This window comes from Halichoeres trimaculatus, unplaced genomic scaffold (assembly GCF_033239565.1).
Source record: "Halichoeres trimaculatus isolate MK-OKI-2021-1 unplaced genomic scaffold, fHalTri1.1 fHalTri1_scaffold_8, whole genome shotgun sequence".
NCBI lineage: Eukaryota > Metazoa > Chordata > Actinopteri > Labriformes > Labridae > Halichoeres > Halichoeres trimaculatus.
The window spans coordinates 9,076,158-9,089,988 of NW_027437186.1; the positions used below are offsets into that span (position 1 = coordinate 9,076,158).

General features: G+C 42.2%; 1 protein-coding gene across 2 annotated transcripts in view; it reads left to right on the top strand.

Annotated features, from left to right (window-relative positions):
• The first annotated feature begins 1,312 nt into the window (after positions 1–1,312).
• The window catches only part of ltbp1 (latent transforming growth factor beta binding protein 1), a 141,758-nt gene continuing 129,239 nt past the window's right edge, over positions 1,313–13,831 (top strand). For both annotated transcript variants that reach the window (XM_074675580.1, XM_074675581.1), the window contains exons 1-2: positions 1,313–1,994; positions 10,194–10,264. In XM_074675580.1, coding sequence (XP_074531681.1) covers positions 1,669–1,994; positions 10,194–10,264 — 397 coding nt within the window. In that variant the 5' untranslated portion in view covers positions 1,313–1,668. The remainder of the gene's footprint in view (positions 1,995–10,193; positions 10,265–13,831) is intronic.

Consider the following 13,831-nt stretch of genomic DNA (forward strand, 5'->3'; position numbering starts at 1 on the left):
GGGCAACAGAAGTTCTTTCCTTAAAATCTCCAGGTTCTGTACTTGGGGAGTCAGTAAGATATAGGCTCCAAATACAGTCAGAACCTCGACCTCAACCTCCAGTCTAAGAATGTGAGACAGTGCTGAAGTGCTACAATCTGTGGTTTCTCCAGTGTTCATTTGAGGCTGGCTCTGGAAGTACCAGAAGTCACATACACACCAATACAAAAAAAAGCTGTTTTCAAATCAGAAATTGTAATATTTACTGCCTGGTTCAAAAAACATCTCCCGTCTGAATCGCTAATTTAACTATCCGCACACACTGTACGGGGGTGATTTTTTTCTCTAACCTGGCAGTTAAGAGAATATTAAGATCGTGCGCTCACCCAACAGCTCAGGTCACGTGACTGACGGGTGCTATATAGCTGTACTCGAAGCCCCCGCCACTTCTAATATGGCTGCGACAGTTGATTTGCTTCAAAAATTAGTTTCAGAAACTGATAGGTGTTGTTGGGGAGACTACGTCCATTAATTATACAGTCTATGCACTCACCACATCAAGTCACAGCCTGCTGTGAGTTCAGAGAGTTCACTATGAATTGTGTCCAGATTGCAGGACGGCTTGTTCTGATCAGAATCAGGTTTATTCTCACACTTTGAGCTGACTGTGGTTGGAAAGAGGAGTCAGCTTTATCAAATCTCTGTTTCTCTGAGCAGTTACTGACCTGAAGGACCAACCTGAGAAAGGATTTGTTGTGATTTCAGCCTGAGCAGCGTGTTCTTCTCCTCTATGTTAGTTCACCTGATTACTGGACCAGAGATGTCAGCCAATCAGCTGCAGGAACACTGACATAGCCTGTCTGATTTTTTTTTTTTTAGTAACTGATGAAATGTTACATGTGGTCATGTACAAGTGCTGATTTTAAAAACTAGTTAATAATGTGCAAGTACTGCTCCTGTAAAAGGAAAACATCTGAACTCCTTAGATCCCAGTGAACATCACAACAGATGCCCCAAACCCAGACTGCTGTAGTATTTGAGCTGGAGATTAGCTTACACGGACCTGACTAAGGAGTGAGAGTGTGTGAGAGTGTGTGTGGGTGTGTGTGGGTGGGTGTTGGGGTGGGTCTGTCACTGAGGTTGTCTGCCTGTGTGTGCGTGGGTGGGTGGGAGCTTTGGTCTGGGTCTACTCACACCCTTGGGCCCCAAGAAACCCTCCACTAACGATCTTGGGGTTGGTTTGTGGCAGCCCCCCCTCTCCTGACGTCACGTCTGGAGGCAGGCTGCTCGCGCTGCTGACACTGTTCACCTCCAACAGAGAAACTTTCCTGGAGTTCTTTCCTGGACTCTTCTGACTGCGGACCAAGTGAAACCCTGCTCAGAGGAAGCCGCAGCCGCTCCGAGGCCCTGCATGCTGAGAGGAAACCGAAAGCGGGGAAGTTTTCACTCCTACCGCCGAGGGACGTTTTGACGTTACATGCATATTTGAGTTCAAACTTCAAAAGCGTCTCCCTGGAGTAACGTCAGCTCCTTTGGTGCTTCCCACACCGGGCTGGAGGTCTGTTTCTACAGGAATATGCTCTGGAATACTGAGGAGTTTCTCAGAAAGTGAGCGGAGTTTGTAACGGAGCAGAAACTAACCTGGACCTCTTTTTCTCTCTGAAACTTTTGCCGCCTCGGTGTTTGGATATGGCTGGGATAAGATGGGGCCTCTTTTTTTCCTTCGGTTTGCTTCTCTCCCCGGTATGTGTGTCAGCGGAGCAGCAGCAGAGCCAGAGCGGCTTCAGGAGGCTGTACGTGATCCAGCCCGGGCCGGGGCCGGGGTCGACCGGAGCAGACGGCGGAGTGCGCGTCAGCTCCATCTCGACGCGCAGCGGAGCGCCGGGCCAGCCGCACACGTACAACGTGGAGCTCTCTGCCAACTACGGCGGCCAGGTCCGGACCCGGAGGATGGGGAGTCAGGCGACCAGCGGGCAGGAGCAGAACCAGCAGAAGCAGCTCCTGAAGATGTCTGGGTAAGAAACTTCTGACAGGAGGGATGAATGATTCTGATGACTCTCTGTGACTCCCCAAAACCAAAGAGTCAACTGTTAAACTTTCTGAATCTCACTCTGACACTTTTCCATGAACCCTGTTATGGGCTCACTTATACCTTTACACCTTTAAAGCAGGGACTGAACTTCATTCTGCAAACTGTCTTTGATTTCTCCTTCAGTGGACCCAGCCAAACAAACTGTCCCTTTGTTATCAGGTGCTAACTTCTCTCTGACACTAATTGGAGCTGACAGTGTAGCCCTGACAGCTTGTTTGCACACTCACTGGGCTGTCTGACCTGTTAAATGAACTGTGTTTAGAGCTGGGTTGAATTAATGCCGATGATATTGATATCTTAATCACACAAGGTGGATACATGCACTGACTCCTGGCTCATAGAGGGACATGTCTGCCTGATAGAGGAGCAGTTTCTCCTCTGTAATCCTCGGCTCTGTCTCTCAGTGTAAAGAGGTCTGCCTGCTGGGCCAGGCTGAGTCTGTGATTGCATTTGTAAATCACAGCAGTGTAGTGTGGCACCAAGCAAATTGACTCACAAAACAGTTGTTTAGCTGTTAAATCAAATGACACTCCTGCAGAAACTTTATTCCTGCACAGGTGTTCATTTATTAGTCCAGTTTAGATCGATTCTGAGGACTTAAGACATGTCCAATTCAGGGACTTCTTATCCCTAGACCACCTGGGCGGAACGTGATATGAGGAGTTTCTGTTTGCATCACTACCTGTTCCCTTCTTTCATAAAATAATGTTTTTTGAAATCATATAAAAGATATATACAGTTCCAATACTCATTCATTCTATACAAGTTATTCAACAAATTAGAAAAGCAGTCAGAGAGCACGTACCTCCACCAAGCATATTGTGATTGTCACCAACACTTTTGTCCTACTTTAATGTTATACTCCCTTTCAGCAGACTGTCTGCTACAATTTGGTGTTAGTTGCAGGTTTGTACAACAATTTGTTTCCTGACAGTGTTGAAAATTATGATGGCTTAGTACATTTTTCATACTCCTGAGCTTTGTATCCAGAATATTGCCAGGATCTGGATCATACTTTTACATCTGTCAGAAATTATGTTGACCTTGTCTTGTATTGTTTTGCAAAGCAATCCGACCATTTATCATGGAGTTATAAACACATATGGTGAAAACAGCCCTATCTCAATCAATGATAAAGAATCTTTTAAATAAGTCCTGGATCCAGACAGTGATCTGGATCACCTCCAAAATTTAATCACTTCTTCCTTATCTCATTTCGAACATTTCCTGAAATTTTCATCAAGATCTGTTTGTAACTTTTTCAGTTATGTTGTTCACAAACAAAAAAATAGACAAAATCTCCCAAAAACATAACCTTCTTGGGGGAGGTAAAAATAACATTTAATACTCTATAGCCAGGCCATCTTGATGGAATTGTTTTGGACACTGCTTACAATTCTAACAGTGTGTCCTGATTTGGTCTAAATATTGTATGATGTATGTGAAAAGGAGCAAAATCTGCATCCCACAATGCAGTGCGAATGTTGATCTTTTTCCAATATTTGTGGGTGGCACTAACTTTTGGGGTGCATTGTTGGCAGCACAGACTGTGTTGAGTTACCACTACTGCAATGCCAAAGTTTAACAATCTGTTGTTTACAGTTAAGTAATATGAATGAAATGCCGGTGGTCCTTTTCACTTCTAGTCATTTCAGAGGCGATACCCATCAAACAGGTAACTGTTCATTTCTTTAAAAAATATAAAAGTCCATATCGAACATTTGTTAACTTTTTTTTAAAACCAAAAAGACACGTTTCCACCAAGCAGTCTGTTTCTAGTCAATGCAGACCCTGAGGCAGAGCTTTTGTGGGTTTGTACAGGCTCTTACCCACCTTTTTCCATATTTACACCTGTTGGGGTGGAGAGGTCACACCTTCTTCGTTCTTATTGGTTAACCTAATGACCTCATTCAATTGCATCATCACACAAGTTCAAACTGAGCAGAGATTTAACAAGGCTTATTTATGACAGCTGTCATTTTGACACTCCACAGGTGTTACTAATAACATGATGGCTCTGCTTTGTGTGAGCCTTGAAAGGAGGACAGACGTTACCTGACTTATTTCAGGTTGTAAAGGATCATATGAATCAGACGGTTCCAAACAGGTTGAAAACCTCACCGTGCCTTTGATGTGGCTGATTGGAAAGTGAAAACTGCCGCTAAGCCACATTCTCTCTCCCACCTGACACATCCTGACATCATCATCATCATCGAGGCATTTTTAGCAGCGCTACGGGTGACTCCTCTGTGCTGTGCAGGATGTGGGTGATGAGTCAGCAGCTTGTGGGAGCCTCAGTGTCAGCTGCACAGCAGACTCTACTTCATAGTTCGATCATTAATACCACCTGTTACAGTATGATTGTAGTCTGGGTTGACCATTCTTTCTTAAACAGAAAAAAACTTCATGTCATCACTGGTCAAAATCTTCACGTTCATATTTTAGTGTTGTTTTGCACTGAGATAAGTGGAAACGTTTGATCAGGGTATTTTTTTTAAGTTAGATAAGTTTTTATCATCCATCATCTTTTCAGGTCACACATTATTTAAGCTTCATACAGGTCAGAGTGTCCACATAGTCAAAAAAAAGGTTGTTTTAATTATCAAAGCTAAAGAACCTAACCCAGGTCCCCTCAATAACAGTCTTTAATGAAACATTCAGGCTGGTTTAAAGAGGGGGTATTCTGATTGTCATATTTTAACATGGATATAAAGTAACAATGCTGAATGTTCAGACTAAACGTGCAGTTTTTCAACCTCTACATATTTGTGTCTTGTAGAAATCCCTGAATCTGTCTGTAACCTGATCCAAATGGTTTGTTTTAAAAATGGCACAAGATCTTCACGAGATCTTTACAAGATTTGCAAAATTGATGAGGTCTTCACGTATGGATCTCCTAACTGGTTAATTACACGTTGAAGGGGTGGACTACAAACACTAAGGTCTGCTTATAGCTCTGCCCCCACTGTACTCCAGAGGGCTGGCCAATCAGAGGGAAGGGTGAGCCTCAAAGAGACAGCACCTAAAACAAAATGTTTCAGAGCCTGGAGTAAGGGTTCACTGAAACACCAGTGAGAGAATAATTGGGGATTTTTTTTTTAAATCTACGAACTAGGGCTTGGCGATATAGTATTTTATCCATAACTTAATATTTTTAGGCTATGTCACAATATACAATATATATATATATATCAACATTTTTAATTAGCCTTGGGATGTTACTTTGATGCATACAATCAACCAAATTGGCAACACTTGATGTGTGTATTGGTATTTATTATGATTATTCATATTAAGTATGTATCCATTTGGATTTGTATGAACACACTGGACCTAAATTTGTTAGAAAAAAATCAGAGTAGAAAAAAGTCTTATTTCTTCAATGTGGAAACCATAAACATGTGCAGCGATTCATTTTTATTACACAGAATGCAAATAGAAATGGTAAATTTCAGACGCTAATGTAAAAATTTAGCAAACAATACTGTGAAACTATTTGCATTAAAACAGGAAATAGGAAGGTATTTTTGCACAACTATTTCCAAATCATCAGGTGTCAACAAGATAATATAGAATAATTTCTATGAGTCACCTCATTGTTCTGACACACAAAACACAAAAACTATACCACGCACTTTAAAAGCCATGAATAGATTAAAACTCACTTTTGTGCATGTTGTAGCTCCCAGAACTTCCCTCTTCTCCTGGCAACTATATGTTTTCTCTGATTGGCTGAGGTGACAAACTTTCGGCCAATTGGAAAAGTGTTGTGTTTCTCTGTTATTTTTCTAATCTTGCCGGCACTTTCAGCACTTTGCTTAGAAGCACCCGCTATTAGTTTCATCCTGCACCAAACGCCTGACAGCACTCAAGAAACAGGTATTTGACAGTCTTTAACAGAAAACGTTTTCATACTGGTCATCTGACACACTGAATCCAAACAATGGGGGTACCAGAGGAACATTATAAAGACTAAAAAACACAAACCCCTCTTTAACAGGACTGGTTTCCTTATCTCTTTGCTGCTGTTTCACAGAGAAAATGTCCTTTCAATCCTGGTCTTGATGTAAGCATAATGAAAAGTTTGCTGCACAGTATCCTAACCTTCCTGTTATTGTGAACTAAGTCTGTTTTGGCTGAAAACCATTAGATAATGAGTTGCACATCAGTGGATTAATAGAGGAGATAATGTAAAAATGTTATTACTTCCTTTGATGTCACATGACAGAGTTATCATGTGTGTTGAAGGCTGGTATGTCCTGTTTAGTTTCTACAAGAACTGATCCATGTAAAGAAGAATAACTCTGGATTGGTCAGCTTTGACAGAAGCAAACAAAACACGGTGCTAATTTAACGTGTGAGTGTGATGTGACTAAGCTATATGAGACTGATGCACTGAACTCCACACCACTGGTTTGTAACACAGGCTTAAAGTTAGATGGTCTGAGCCCAAGCTGAGAGAGTTATCAAAGAGACAGTCAGGAGATGGAGAGACAAACAGGGTTCAGAGTAGAGACTGAGAGATACACAGCATGCCTAAAACAGGTCTGACAGAGTTAGCTCTTCTGTTTTTAAGTGTCTGACAAGCAGCTTTTTTTGCTCTTTTCTTCAAAATCAGTTGTAAAACAACTGTTACAGTTTGAGGTCGATCCCTGTGTCTGAGCAGATGAGCCTGTGGATCATTTGTTTTTTATTCAATCACTCAGAAAAAGAAGCGAGTAAACACTCAGCAGAATAACTGGAGACGGTGTGTGGTCCAGCAGCTCCACCTCAGCTGCTCACCCTGTGGCCCGTCAGAGTGTTTTGAAGTGTGATTAGTGAAAACGGCTCAGCTGTGAATTTCTGTCACCGCAACAGAAACAGACGACCAAGGCTAGAGGATCAGGGTGTGTATGTGTGTGTATGTGTGTGTGTGTGTAGTATAAAGTATGGGGAGTGTTGTCTCTACAGTTGCCTCATATCGTGGCACAGAGAAAACATGTTTCTTGGTGTAAACAGAAATCATTGAACATTTTCTCTGGATCTCTGATCTTTATGCCCTCAAGGTTTTTTAGTGTTGAACAAACTTTTTTTGATGAAAGTAAGGGATGCACCAAATCTCTACCTGATACTGATCCCTGAGCTTTGAGGTATGAACCAATCCTAAACGTTCAGGAACCTGTGTACAGCTCATAGTGTGTATTTGTTTCTGTGCGATAGAGACTGGAAATCATTTTTAAGTCTGGCAAAATCAGACAACTTGTCTGAAACATGATGACACATACACTGAACAAAAATATAAACACAACACTTTTTTTCAAGCTCTAAGACGTTTTTAGTACACAGAAGTTCTGTTTCTCTTATATATTGTTCACACGTTTGTCTGAATCTGTGTTAGTGAGCACTTTTCCTTTGCTGACGTAATCCAGTAGATCAGGTTGTTGATCGTGGTCTGTGGGATGTTGGTCCACTGTTCCTCAATGGCTGTGCCAAGTTGCTGGATATTGGCAGAAACTGGAACACACTGTCCTATACACTGATCCAGAGCATCCTAAAAATTTTAAATGGGTGTCCAGCGTGTATCCTGGCCATGCTGGTCAGAAACAATACCATATCTCAGAGTCAACTTCTATCAGGTTCTGACTGGATTATGACCTGCTATGTCCACCAAATATCTATCTACTTGCTAATGTCTTCCATCCACTCACTGATTCCACGCAAAGTTTGGAGTTGTTTACTATCCATCAAATTGATGTTATTTAGGTAAAAATTATGGTTTTTGGTGGTGAACACCTGCGGCTGGTGCTGCATTCAAGTGCAAATTTGTTTTTTCATGTAGAAAAATGTAGCCATAACTAACCACAAATAATCGCTGCAACAATATAGTTCAGCAGCAGCCTTCAACAACATTCAATAACCAATCCAAAAAATTTACTAAAATCTGGGTCTGAGACTGTCTGACTTATTCTACCCCTGAGGACAAAGAAGAGAAGGGTCAGATTAAGGGTCTAAGTGTCCCCTGAACAGATGAGTCTTTAGACGTCTCTTTAAAGTAGAAAGAGACTCTGTGGATCGTATAGAGTTAGGTAATTCATTCACCATTTAGGAACAACAGAGGAGAGGAGTCTGGCTAGTGATTTAGAGCTGTGCTAGGCTGGGAGCACCAGGCGTCATAGACCTAGATGAGGAACCCCAGGTAGGCAGGAGCCATTCTTGTCAATGTTTTGTAAGCCAGAAGAAGAGCTTTGAATTTGATTGGAGCTGCTACTGGAAGCTTGTGAAGCGAGATTAACAGTGGGGTGACATGTGCTGTTTTGGGCTGGTTAAAGACGAGATGTGCTGCTGCATTCTGGGTAACCTGCAGAGGTTTAAGTGGACACACAGGGAGGCCTGCTAGGAGGGAGTTGCAGTAGTCAGTGCAGGAAATCACAAGGGCCTGTACCACTAGCTGTGTGGCTTGTTGTGTCAGGTAGGGTCTGATCCTCCTGATGTTGTGGAAGGCATATTGACAAGATCGAGCAATCAAGGCCACATGACCCTTTAAGGTCAGCTGGTCATCAATCATGACTCCCAGATTACTGGCAGAGTTTGTGGCACAAGTGGTTGTGGTTGAACCGAGGGACAAGCAGGAAGGACAATGAGCTCAGTTTTGGACAGATGTAGCTGAAGGTGGCGTTCCTTCACCCAAGTCGAGATACCAGCCAGACACGCTGATATCCGAGCTGAGACAGTTATGTCATAATGAGGAAAAGACAAGAAAAGCTGAGTGTCGTCAGCATAACAGTGGTAGGAGAAGCCATGAGAGTGGATCACTGCACCCAGTGAGGTGATGTACAAGGAGAAGAGTAGGGGACCAAGCACTGAACCTTGGGGTACCCCTGTTGATAAGCCATGTGAGTTAGACGCTTCTCCTTGCCATGACACTCTGCAGGATCTGCCTGTGAGGTAGGACTTGAACAACAACAGCGCAGATCCTGAGATGCTGACTTCAGATAGTGTGGAGAAGAGGTTTTGATGGTTTACTGTGTCAAAAGCAGCAGACAGGTCCAGCAGTAGTAGGACAGAGGACTGGCCAGCAGCTCGAGCCAGTCGCAGTGGTTCTGTGACTGACAGGAGTGCAGTCTCAGTGGAGTGGTCGCACCTGAAGCCGGATTGATAGGGGTCAATCAGGTACAGGAGACTTGGTTATAGACTTTGCGCTTGAGTATTTTTTGACAAAAAAGGCAGAAGTGAGACTGTTCTGTAATTTTCAACCTGGGTTGGTACCAGATATTCAATTCAGATGTGAAGACTGATATCAAGATTAAAGCAGGACTAGTTTTGTTTAAGATGAAAGCAGCATCATTTTTTTCATGTATGAAACTGTAGGAAAGGCTGGGTGGTCAGGCTCCTTTATTATTCCGCTCGCCTTGTTCCTGCCCAGCCTCACCTCTCATCTGAGCCGATCTCTCTGATGATGTGAGTCATGAGCTCCCTTGTTGGTCCAGCTTCCAACAGTCTGACTCAATAGGGCCTCTGTGGACGTTTTCCAAACCAAAGTTTTTAGTAACACAAAGCTTGAAAGGTTCAGGTTGGCTTAGCAAACTCCATTAAATCTTCCACAATAAACACTACACCTCAGCAGTTTGGTATCACAGAGGATTCCTGCCGTAGTGGTCATGCTTTGTCTCGCACAGCCAAACCACATCTCATGAGCTCTGCGTTTGGGACGCCATTCAAGCCTGGAAAACATTCACTCATAATTTGGTGGAGTCCGGGAGTTTGGTGCCAAAAATCAGAACATTATGGTGAGACGGTGAGAGATTGAGGTCAGTCGTCTCAAACCCCCTGAACCCTGAACGACATTTCAAACATGGTACACGGAGCTCAGAGGGAACCCAGAGAGGGCTGGATTTGACATCTAAGTGAAGGAGATAGCTGTCAATCATCTGATGTAACTAGAAGAAACATCTCTTGTAGCAATTTATTTATTTTTTGGGGGAAACTGAAAATACCACATGACTCAAAGTTTATACGCTTGATGCTCGAGGCGGATGAGACAGTGAGTGAAGCCGTCCATCGATCGGCTTGTGTTCCTGTCTGTTTGTGTGAAGTGTTCCTGTACGTGGATGTTTATCTGACCCTGCTTGTTTTCTGTTTGCAGGGTAAATGTGTGTGGAGGCCAGTGCTGCCATGGATGGAGTAAAACTCAGGGATCACAGCGGTGCACAAAACGTGAGTGGACTTCTGCTTTAATCTGTGGTCTGATTGGTTAAAAAAGCAGTAGTTAAGACCATGGCCAGACACATGCCCTGATCTTTGAATTCAGCGAAAATACACACAAATGCTGCGATTCTCAGCTTATTCAGGACTAGTTGTGGCTGTTTTAAGCTGTGTGATACTCAAAAATTGAAGCTATAAAAGAAGCTGTAAAAGATGAACATGGTCAGCAGAAGTGATAAATGAAAAGTCACCCTAACCGCAAACCCGTGCATCAGCCCGAGGTTTCCCGTCAACCCGATCCGACCCGCTGAAACACGACCCGCAGCCCGACCCTTAACCTTATTCAAAGTATTCATTTTGGGTCATATTGTCTGAAAATTGAACGGTATATACCGATAGTTCAGATGCCAGTGAGTAAACAACGCACCTGAACGAAGCAACTCTTCCAATAAAAGCCTGACTTCAGCTCCATCATCAACCCTCTGTGATCTTCTCACATACAACTGTAAAATCACTCGTTTTTTTACGTTTAATGCTTTTAAACTTTTAATCTCTTAAAAGGACCTTTACGAATGTAATAGTAGACTTACTTTCTGTCCAGACTTAAGCGACGCTCAGCAGGTACGAGCCGTGTTCATGTCACAACCATGGATGTATTATAACTGGATAGCGTGGCTATATGGTCACAGCCTTACAACCAGCTTACAACTTATGTTTTTATTTTATTGTATTTATTATTATTTTATATTAATTTTGATGTGTCAAACTAAAACCCGCGACCTGACCCGCATGTTATTTTTTCCACCCAGATCCGAACTCGGGGAAAAAAAAAGTTTTTAAAAACCACCCGCAAATCAGCTGTTTTTGCAGGTACCTGACCCAGTGCAGGACTCTGGTTTGAGCCTCACCGTTGATGCTCTGAGTGAATTTGGACTCTTTTTAGGGATTATTGGTGTGACAAGAACTCACCCTCTCTCAGCTCATAAATAGCTCTTTATGGTATCTTTCAGGAACGAGAGCTGGCTGTTAGAGCAGAGTTGTTTATGACCAACATATCACTGGAGGCTCAGTTTAGATGCTACCACAGGACTGTGTACCTGCAATAAAGTCAAACATTAAGTAAAACTGGACCAAAAAAGGAAGAGGTTTAATTTAAGTTAATCTCTGTGTATAAATTATAATCAAAAGAACGTAAGCAGTTAAGTGATAATTGTTGAATCAGGTGTGCCCGTCTCTCTGACTCTTAATGATAGTTTACCATTGGTGCTGACTAAATGTAAGCATTGTAAACATTTTGTTGCTATACCATGCCACTTGTTCTGTATTTTTATTTTTATATTGCTCTTTTGGGGCAGCGTGTTGGGCAGTGGTTAGCAGCTGCCGCACAGGAAGAAGGTTCTTGCTTTATGTGTGGAGCTTGCATTGCATGTTCTGTTGATGCATGGTTCTCTGACATCCTTACCCAGTCCAAAAACGTCCTCACCAGGTTGACTGGTCATTCTTATCTGTCCATAGGTGTGAGTGTGTAAATTATCTGTCTCTACATGTTAGCCCTGTTGTAGGCTTGTACACTGCAAAAACTGAAATCTTATCAAGTGTTTTTGTCTTATTTTCAGTAGAAAATTCCTTTTTAGACTCAATATGAGCCAAATTCACATGACCAATCCAGAAAAATGTCTTGTTTAAAGTTATTTAAGGACAAAAATGAGGTCTGAATTGCTCGTAACCAGTAAAAAAATCTGCCAATGGAACAAGAGAAAAGTTACTTGTATTAAGACATTGTTCTAGTTTTAAGGAAATTTTCGAGCAATTTTTTCTTCTTCCATTGGCAGATTTTTTTACTGGTTACAAGCGATTCAAACCTCATTTTTGTACTCTGATAACTTGAAACAAGACATTTTTTTGGGTTGATAAGTTGAAAGTGGCTCATATCGAGTAAAATTAAACAATTTTTACTTAAAAAAAGACAAAAACACTTGATAAGATTTTTTATCAGTTTTTTGCAGTGTAAGGGTGTGGTTACACTGGCCACTCAAGCATGATTGCCAAGCATGAAAATGATTACATTTCGGGTTGTTGTTACATTTCAGGCTCTAACAAGCCTGGTGACTTGTCCAGGTTTTACCCTGCCTTTCACCCAATCACAGCTGGAATAGGCTCCAGCCCCCACGGGAAAAAAATTGTTGCAAATACAGACTGTCCTTGAGTTGCGAGCGAGTTTGGCTCCTACTACACATCCCCCCCGAAATTCCACTTAAGTAGGACTTTTACCTTAAATACCCACTAAATCTCTTAATAACTATTTCAATACATGTATTATACAGATCCAGCCTTCCTTCTTGTGTCCATGCTGCGAAAAAGGTGGGGATACAAAGAAAATTATGGAGCACAAACAGACAATCTACACTGTGACGCAACTCGAGACAAAGTGAACGATGCTGATGACCGCGTAGCGCTGTGTAGCTGTGTATTCATACGTGTCAAAAACAAGTACCCGTTGTAGAAGCTTACGAACAGACTTCTTCAACTTCAAAAACTTCTCTATTTCTTATTTACAAATATGTATTGGCGTCATAAAGTTGAAACAACTTAAGTCAAGGACCTCTTGTATAGGGATGGATTTCTTGCAGGTAGAATTGTCAGTGCTAACGTGTAGAAATAATGCAGTTACGGTTCATAAGTAATAGGTTATGACTTTTTAACCGCATAACCGCTTTCTGTGTGTTTTGTGAATGCAAGAGTAAAATTAAAACAGAAACATCTTGGATTTGACCTTTTTTAAGTTTCTGTCTTAAATATAAATACATTTCTAACACACACACACTCACACACTCACACACACACACACACACACACACACACACACACACACACACACACACACACACAACACACACACACACACACACACACACACACACACACACACACACACACACACACACACACACACAGAAAATTTGTTTCTAAGAATTACTGATAGTTTCTGTGAGTGTGCTCGTGTTCATAAGTAAAGATCAAATCTGTGTGAACGTACATCCTACGAATGAGGTCCAGTATCTAGGCAGTTTTTTCCAAAGCAGTCCTCTGTGTCCTGAGAAGACTGTTACATCGTCCAGCTGGCATCAGCGTGTGTCTCTGAGTGAAAGAGAAACAGATTTGGAATGGATTACACCTCTGGGCCTGGAGCTATTGGCTGGATCGATTCCTTATTTGCAGGATCTTGCCAAGTTATTATTTAGGACCAAACAGCTCTTTCCAGCGTGTTGCCAATCTGTCTGCCTCTCTTAAGGGAAAGACTTCTCCAGTCCTCTGGAGAGCAGCAGGAGTTCCCCGTGTTTCTGTGTTTAGAAGATCTCACAGCATCTGGCTTCTTTACCCCCTGACCCCTTGAACAAATGGAGTCCCAGAAGACAAAAACAAAAAAGGTTTTGATTTTTTTCTGGAGGAATTTGAGTGTTTGGTTTGGGATTCATGAAACAAAGCCTTTTTCCCCAAACTGTCTCAATTTATTTTTAAAACATGCCCGTCACAGTGGAAACCAGGTCAGTCCTCCTAACATCGGAGCTGCGATTGAGA